Raw genomic sequence first — 9,450 nt, 5'->3', positions numbered from 1 at the left:
AGGACTATACAAGGCAGCTAAATTTTATTCACAAAATCCCCATGTCGCAGTTCCATTGCTGAAGTAGATAAAACACATAGAGTCCTCCTTTTCTCTGTGTTGCACAACTTCCCATTGGGCACATCACTGCTTCCCTATCCTACGAACAAAATCACTGTGTGGACTAGATAGCTGGCACCTTATTACACAATAATTAAAGAAAAGTTCGTATTATTTTAGAGATAGACCAGTGATCTTCATTGATCGACTGGACGATTTATTCTTTTTTAAACAATTTCAATAATACCAAGATTTGACTTTCCTCTAATGTTACAAGAAAACAAAAAATATATAATATAATATATAATGGTAATAAATTAAAAAAAAAAAGGCAACCCTGCTCAGGTATCATCCAAAACATGATCACATTCAGAAGAAAAACACACACACGATTTGGGACATACGTGTACACACACACACACCAACATTAACAGTGTACACTTGATATCTGAGGAGGGGGTGTGCCGTCTTAACAATACATGTCGATGGCCTGAACAAAAGGCGGATCCTGCCTTCTGTCATTAAACAAAAGTTAATTAACAAAAGGTAATACTGCCTGTATTAAGCATTGCTTCAACATCTACTTTTGAGCAAAGCAAGTTATCTTGCTTAGGTCAGCCACTGCCTGGTCTGACCAGCGCAGCATGGCCAGCCTCAGTGGTCTTACTCCCTTGTCCTTTCAGGCCGATAGAGTAATAATATCTTGGCTCCCAGGGGGCTCTAAGTTTCCTGCCTGTCCTCTTGGGCAGAGAAATACAGGAAACTTCTCAACCCATCACAGTACCCGTTGCTATCCAGCACACCAAGGAACAGAATATAATGTCTTTCCCTGGGACGGTGGGAAATTTACAGCCACCTTAAGAGACGTGGTAGACGGTGCTTGTCAACTCCTCATAAATAAGAACTAATGAACATGGCCAGTGGTCACAATTCATTCCCAGATTTTCAGTGACTGACACAGGGGATTGAACAGTTGAAGTTTATATGGTAGAAATGCCACTTGTCACGTTTGTTGGAAAATCCCCTACACCACTCTGCCACTCCACCTCCTCCCACCAACAAAATGACAAAACTATAGGGGGAAAAAAAAATCCACAAATTCTAAGTAGAACCAAAAACAAAAGAGGCAACTCACTACAGAAAGGGAAAAAGGGACCAAGTACCGCTCTCGCCCTGACGCCCTCCCCGCCCTCACCACAATGAAGTATCTCTATGCTTGTGTTTCTAAAAGGCAGCCAAATAGTCCAGCAACATTTAAATACTGCTGATCGGCAGTAAAGAGTGTAACAGATGGAGTGACAATGTTTTTCACAGATTTTGTGTAGTGTCTGGGAAAATAAATCCTTGAGCAAAAAGTAGACTCTGGTGGGAGGTAAGGAATCAGAGCCTGATTTGATTCATTTATGTAAAAGATGCACAAATACACCTCTAACTTTACGAGAACAGAAGAGAAAAAGGTGCAAGTCCCACCTGATGTCTCTTAAAGCCTTGGCAAAATGAATACAGCATTATTCCAAAATTTGGTTTGGTCAACAAAGGCACAATAAATATATCCAATTCAGCCAGCCTCTTACTCTCTGTATGCATGTCCACACACACATTTCCTTTTGTATATTAGAGATAAAGAGTTCTGTTCATTTTGGAGGGCACAATGGTTTGGGTTTTTTTTTTTTGCTTCTAAAAATTATTGAACAGGGATCACAAAATAGTAAGTTCTTGATCCTACTGACATTAATATTTGAGGTACCAATTAAGGCAAGTTTTTAGCCAGAAAGGGGTAGTTTGTTAGCTTCTAAACATCCCAAGATTGGGAATTAAAGGACATAGAATGAGGAAGATAAATGTGGTCCAATTTGTCTTGGGGAAATAGTTAAACATTTTGGTCAAAACAGATTGTAAAATAAAGGTCCTTTTTTTTTTTTTTTTTTAAAAAGATGTTTTTTCCATTCAGTGTTGAGGTTAAATCGTAGCATCTGATGAGCCATCCTTCTGCTGTAGCTCTACTCCTGGTAATATGCCAGGTGGACCCTCCCGTCTTCTACCATAGATGGCACACGGCCAACGTTTTCACATTCTTAACCCAGTGTAATTTGGTAAATTTCAGGGAAATGTCTTTCATTGTTTATCAGGGCCCTCAGTCTGGCTAAAACCTTAAATTCAGTGATTCACATTTTAATTATCTCCAGGAAGGACAGAAACATTGAACATTTTATAAGTAAAACAGTGTTCTTCCATTTCCTAGTAAAGATTGACAGACACACATACATACACACACATACAACACACCAAACTGTAGTGCCAAAGGCAAAATTTTTACACTCTATTTTCACACAAGATGTTCTGCATTTGCCTCACTGTGAAGTGTGTACTATTATGGTTGTTATGAGAACTTCATATATTCAAAGGCTTAATTTTATAATCTTCAATTATCTACTGCAGTACAAATTTTGCCTTTGGGAAATTAAGCATGCAATGAAAAAGTGCATATGACTTAAAAATCCTTTAGGTTTCTATATACAACTGTAACAGTGAAAAGACAATATGAACATTAAGGATTCATCGGCCACAACCCTTTTACATACTCTATTTTAAAAGTTGCCATTAAGAATTCTTTTGGGTACAATGCATGTTGCAGTTAAGAATCAGAAATACTCCATGATCAAAATAGTACAAACTGATCTCTGCAAGGGACAAATAAAATCTTCATATAAAGGTCAGGGTGGAAAAGACACACACAGAATAAGGCCGCTGAAAAAGCAATCGCCTCTTCTAGAAATGGCTGGGAAATTGACTTGGAAATGTCTTCAGTTCGGGGGCACTCGGCTCCTGATGAGACACACACACACTCGGCGCTATCTGCATAGATCAGAGCCTCTCTTTAGGAACACACCCTTCCATACTGACAGGTGGCTTGTCCTGGGAAGTGATGGGGTGAAGGGGCCGGGAATGACCAAGGGAGTAAGAGGGGAAAGAAGGTGTTTAGTAACCGCAGAAGCCTGATTCTGGTGTCTCGTCTCCTACACAGAAGAGATGGACACTCAGTGACGCATGCACACGACCTTCCAGGCCTTTACTGTTCATGTAACAGGCAGATTTTGAAATGAGCTCAAAAAGGACCATGGCTCTGCCTCATAGCAGCAACAGATGACATCGGTCCATCAAGATCGCGCGTCAGTTATTACTGCCGCTGTAATTCTCTTGCTCTAACCTAAGCTGGCCATAACCGAAGAACAGGCTGGATAATAAATGACACGGAAGGAACGGCTTCACACAATTTATATTGTGAAAAATAAGCATCACTCCCATCTTCTGTACATCCCTTTTACATAGTTATCAAATGACCAAGAAAGTTCTTACATTCATCGTATGGACTTTAGAACTCTTCATTATAAATAAAGATGGCACGCCTTTCTTCACTAATAAATAAATACGACGATGTCCAACACGCTTGGGAGGAAACAACACGCAGGGGAGTGGAATGGGATGAAGGAAGAAAAAAAACCAATTGCAGCGGGAACACTCCTCAATTGTAATACATGCGCAAATTCTACTTCTAAAAGGGATAAAAAGAATTAGCTTCTAAAAATACTACATTCATAATAATGCTTCCAATAATAACCCTCAAAGTTTCAATGAAAAAAAATCTGTGCTTATGGATATGTGGGAATTCTGGGGTTTATTTTTGTTCTTTTTTTCCCCCCCACTTTTAGGTCATTCAAAATAAACTTGGCTTAATGTATAGAATCTGGCAAAAACTACTGATAGGAAGGCCACAGATCCTCTTCAATCTAATCAAATCCAGTTGACAGTGTGCACTCTGGAGTGAAGGCATGCGGTGACTTTATTATTATTATTATTTTTTTAAGTCTAATTAACTACCCCAAATCTCCACAGCCTCTCAGGGAGTTAATTTCCCCTAGACAAAGACAATCAAGGGCTCTCAAAGTCTAGTTTTGCTATAAATATAAAGTAATTCGTAGCAGAAAAATATAGCCTTTCTAAGAAGTAGATTTCCTTTTTCTTCGTTCGCTGACAAAACTGAGTCGGTTAGACAACGTAAGTTTCCACATAACTAGGCCACAGAGCAGCACCTCAAAATCCAGCTCTACTTCACAAAAATTAAGAAGCATTTCAACCCTCTGGTCATGGGTAAGTGCTGGTTCCCTTCTTCCCCAAAGTAGAAAATGCAGAATACAGTCAATGTGACTGCCTTTCGCTGGAGCAGGGGACGGGAACGGCGGCACCAGGCCCTCCGCAGCACACGGCACACGGAGATGCGGGCGGTGATGGGGACGGAGATGCGGGCGGTGATGGGGGCGGAGATGCGGGCGGAGACGCAGACGCTGTAGCTCCCTCAGGGCCGCCTTCCAGCGCAGGAGCGGAGAACTCGGAGCCGGGCCGCACGGGCAGTGTCCAGGCAACTTCGTATATTAGGACAATACCTGGTATTATCAGAGCCACTGTTCACTGGCAGAAAGGGGGGTATAGCGGAGTCCTCCACAACTCATGTTTTATAGATGACCATTAGAGTTTACTAAACAAATACTCCCCCCACAACTTAAAAAAGGCAAATTACCCACAAAGCCCTACACCACAACTCACTGGTTTAAAAAAAAAAATTTCCTTCTGGGAATGAACTAATGTGGCTACTGAGATGATGTGAATTTGATTTCAGAGTTGAAATTGCTTCTCATTTCATTCGCATCCTGCTGGTTAAAAAAAAAATGGAAATGTTTCTAGACCAAGAATACACCCACTCAGGCTACATTGCACTTCCATCCTTTAGTTAGGAAAGGCAAGATCATCTCTCAGGCCAGCCTCCTTCCTCTCTGCTTCTGCAAAACCATCCTGTCCAACCAACGATTCCATAGTTCTCGAGTTTCAGTGAACAAAGGTCCTGGCCATCTCATGGTGCTTCTCTTCTTGAGTTTGGTATTCTAAAGAGACAAATGTCTGGACTGTTTTGAGGCTTCCAATGTGCAAAATAGTTCCCAAGGCATTGAATCCACCTGGGCCTCCGTTAAGGTGTTTTGGTTACTTGTTTTAGCCGCTGGAAACCCTGTCTTGTATAGTGCACCAGATCCATCAAACTGCTGTTGAGGGCCAGCGCGCACACACTTGTGCTGAGCTGAGCAAAGAATTCTGCGAACAAAGCAAACCCAAAACCACGTAAACACACTCGCACAGGCAAAAATAAAAACATAAAAAGTCAAAGAAGTCAAGGTTCCAGAAACTTGATCCCCACAATACTCTGTACTTCTCTAGCACAGCAAAAAAAATTTTTAAATCACAATCTGCTGTAACGGTTTGCTAATTCTCCACATCTCTCTAAAAGGGGAGGAACTACGTTCGTTTCAGCGTTGACTCTATAATGCCTGGCACAGTGGCTGACGTCATACTTCTGGGATCAGTGGTGGATGCATGAAGGAAAACTAACAAAAGTACCCAATGTGTTAAAAAAAAAAAAAGCATCATTAGTTTGCTAAGAAAGAGAATGAAGTTTCAAGAGGCTGTGAGGAAATTAAATGGCCACAGCCAGTTGGCTTACTGTTTCTGTATAGCCAGGCAAGAATACATCCAGGCTTTCATCTGGTATTTACCTATATGCTTTTACTTAATGGTCACAGCCACCAAACAGTTCCTCTGATAGGATGATCAATCATCTCCTGAACCTTGGATTTCTCCAAGGGCCTTCTTCTCAAACAAGACTCAAGACTGTTCACTAAGCCGTATTTTCCTATACTGTTGCTAACCATCTTTCTTAACATACAGTGAAAACAAACAATAAGCTCAGTATTTCAGGCAATGCCACTTCCCATGTCAAATGCGTTGTTCCTCGCAAGAGCTGATGCCTTTCCTTCTGCACTTTCTTTGCCCTTTTGCTAGTACTTCAGTTCAGGGGGAAATAATGAGAACAAATGCTTCCCTCGTAGCTCAGTCGGTAAAGAATCGGCCTATAGTACAGGAGCCCCTGGGTTCGATTCCCAGGTCGGGAAGATCCCCTGGAGAAGAAAAGGGCAACCCACTCCAGTATTCTTGCCTGGAAAACCCAATGGACAGAACAGCCAGGCAGAGACCCTAGTCCATGGGGCTGCAAGGGTCGGACATGATTTAGCTACTAAACCACCACCAGTGATACCAAAACTCCCTAAGAGGCACGGTGCAGAAGCCACTTCTAATTTAATTTTGCTAAGATCAAGTCACAGAAATCCATCTCAAGGAAGAACTGTCACAGAATGGAGAAAATGTGAGAAGAATAAATAGCTACAACTTCCTCTTCTTGAAAACACTGACAGTTGGTGGGACTGTGTTGGGGCAGTCACTGTGGCAAACAGTATGGAGGTTCCTCAAAAAGCTAAAAACAGAATTGCCATATGATCTAGCAACTCCACACCCTGAGCATATATCCGGACAAAACTCCAACTCAAAAAGATATATGCACCCAGATGGTCAGTTCATGATGATGCATGACAGAAATCAAACCAATATTGTAAAGCAATCATCAATCAATTAAAAAAAAATATTTTTCGTAAAAAAAAAAAAAAAAAAGATATATGCACCTAGACATTCACAGCTGCACTATTCACAAAAGCCAAAATATGGAAAGAAACTGAATGTCCCCCCCAAGACGAGTGGATGAAGATGTGGTATATATTTACAACGGACTACTATGCAGCCATAAAGAAGGAAATAATGCCATCTGCAGCGACACGGGGGAGTATCATACCGAGTGAGGTAAGTCAGCCCGAGAAAGACAAGCAGCACATGCTATAACTCGCACACGGAGTCTAAAGTCTGCCAGATGAACCTACCCATGAGACAGAAACAGACTCAGACATAGAGAGCAGGCTCACGGTTGCCAAGGGGGAGGCGAGGGGAGGGAGGGTGAAGTAGGAGTTTGCAGTTAGCAGACGCAAACCATGCGCGCAGGCATGGAGAAGGCAACGGCAGCCCACCCCAGGGTTCTTGCCTGGAGAATCCCAGGGACGGGGGAGCCAGGTGGGCTGCCGTCCATGGGGTCGCACAGTCGGACACAACTGAGCGACTTCACTTTCACGCACTGGAGAAGGAAACAGCAGCCCACTCCAGTGTTCTTGCCTGGAGAATCCCAGGGACGGGGGAGCCTGGTGGGCTGCCGTCTGTGGGGTCACACAGAGTCGGATACGACTGAAGCGACTTAGCAGCAGCAGCAGAAGACACATAGTACAGAATGGATAAACAACCAGGTCCTACTCTATAGCACAGGTAACTATATTCAACAACCTGTGACAAGCCATAATGGGAAAGAATAAAATAAAGAATATATATATGGGTAATTGGATCACTTTGCTCTACAGTAGAAATTAATGCAGCATTGTAAATCACCTATAATTTAAAACAACAAAAAGGCCAAAACACCGAAGGGAACACGCAATGTTACTCCCTGCCCAATCCCCATGGCCCGGTAACCACCACCACAGAACCATTTACCTTTGTTCTTCCTGGTGAGGACCTCAGCCTGTTCCCACAGGTCAAAGGCGGTAAGGACGTGGGAAGTAATGCTGACGTAGGAGGATGTCATGTTCTGGATGGTGACGGGGGTGCTGATGGTGGCGGGCAGCGCCCCGCTCCCCACGCTGCCAGCACTTGACTGGGACCCTATGGAGCTGGCTGGAGAAGGGATCGGAGAGAGGGGGGATGGTGTGCCTGTGCTTCTGGGAAGCGGGAGAAAAGAGGACTGGTTAATCACCTGAACTCCTGCTTCTGGAACTGCAATCCCAGTCACCTGGTCTCTGTGTATCTGCCAAGATGCCAGTCACTTCTATGAAGTCAAAGAGGGGCCCTTCCCCTTCAGGGTAATGGAAATTTATTTCCTAAAACACAGTGGCATAGGACCCTCCAAACGGAAAAAGGAACTGGGGAAGGTGGCCTTCCCTGGACACAGAACTGGGTGGGCCGATCCGTATTCCCGGTGCATGCCTGGGCCCTCTGCATCTGCTACGCCCATGGCCTGGAATCTCTTCTCTCCCCACCCTCTACTCCAGCTTCTCCTGGCAAGACAACACTTTCCCTGAGAAGCTGGGCCTCATCTCTGACATATTCCTTCTTTCGTCCACTCAAGAAACATCCCTGAGCTCCTACTCTGCACCTGGCGCTCTCCCAGACCCTGGGGCACATCACAGCTTCCTTCCGGTCGCCTGACCTTGCCTCTCACATTTATCACGTCTCCTCCTATTCTTTTCTTCCTCCCCCTGCCTCACAGGCACCGTGAAGACAGGGACCGTGTCTGACTCGTCTCTGCGTGTCTAGCACTTAGCACAGCGGGGGCTCTGGGTAAACACCTGCTGAACGTGTGACTGGCTGACCAGGGCACAGTCCCCGAGGAGACTGGGCCCCAGAGACTCACAGCACGCCCTTTGCTCTCCTAGGGACCGTCCACCCACACCTGCAATTGCCCCTTGACACGGATCAAATGAGAAAGCAGGTGCAGTCACTCAGACCTAAGGACTGAGGCATATGAACGGAGAGACGGCCAGCGGCCGTGACCTGGTGACATGGTGACATCCGCCCTCGGGCTCTGGGGGTCCTCAGGGATCCTAAGTTTCCCCGGCAGAATGCACGCTTGGAAGGACTAGAGTAGGAGCCCCCCGAAGGCAGCAATTCCTGTCTGATTTGTTTACTGAGGCTTTCCTGCACCTACAACAAGGTCTGGTACAGGAAGGTGCTCACAGTGAAGGAGTGATCTCAAATTACGTGACTGATACAGAGCAAGAAACAGCGTGTGATATCCCTTATACGTGGAGTCTAAAAAGAAATGATACAAATAAACTTACATACAAAACAGAGACTCACAGACTCAGAGAACAAATGTATGGCGGCTGGGGGAAGGAGGGCGGGAAGGGATAGTTAGGGAGTCTGGGATGGATGTGTACACACTGCCATACTGAAAACGGACGACCAACAAGGGCCTGCTGCGCAGCACAGGGAACTCCGCTCACTGACGCGGCAGCCTGGATGCGAGGGGAGTCTGGGGGAGAATGGACGCATGTCTATGTATGGCTGAGTCCCTTTGCTGTCCACCTGAACCTACCACAACATTGTTAATCGGCTACACTCCAATATAAAATAAAAACTTAAAAAAAACAAGGTGACTGACAACCTATTATTTGAGAAGACTACCTCAGAGGTGGTAGTCATTTTCAGAGGTAAGAAGTTCATTCTCAATCAGGACTGTCTTTTTTTAAGAGAAGCCATGTGGGAATCTCCTCTTTTGAACCTGCTGGAAATGGGGCAGGCTTCTAGGTGATGCTCTTAAAATAGCAAAACCCATCAGAACTGGGAGCTTTTCAAGGAGGATGACCAAATTAAAAAAAAAAAAAACTAGACAAGTACTAAAGGGCAGGAAATTCTATATCTTCATCTCAAAAACAC

General features: G+C 44.3%; 1 protein-coding gene across 1 annotated transcript in view; it reads right to left on the bottom strand.

Moving 5' to 3' along the window:
- Positions 1 to 5,059: 5,059 nt before the first annotated feature.
- AFF1 (ALF transcription elongation factor 1) overlaps positions 5,060 to 9,450 on the bottom strand; it is a 175,996-nt gene continuing 171,605 nt past the window's right edge. The window contains exons 22-23 of the mRNA XM_068974980.1: positions 7,510 to 7,733; positions 5,060 to 5,181 (exon numbers count right to left, since the gene is read on the bottom strand). Coding sequence (XP_068831081.1) covers positions 5,060 to 5,181; positions 7,510 to 7,733 — 346 coding nt within the window. The remainder of the gene's footprint in view (positions 5,182 to 7,509; positions 7,734 to 9,450) is intronic.

Source organism: Capricornis sumatraensis, chromosome 7 (genome assembly GCF_032405125.1).
Source record: "Capricornis sumatraensis isolate serow.1 chromosome 7, serow.2, whole genome shotgun sequence".
In the NCBI taxonomy this organism is placed as follows: domain Eukaryota; kingdom Metazoa; phylum Chordata; class Mammalia; order Artiodactyla; family Bovidae; genus Capricornis; species Capricornis sumatraensis.
This window is presented reverse-complemented; position numbering and strand designations above follow the sequence as displayed.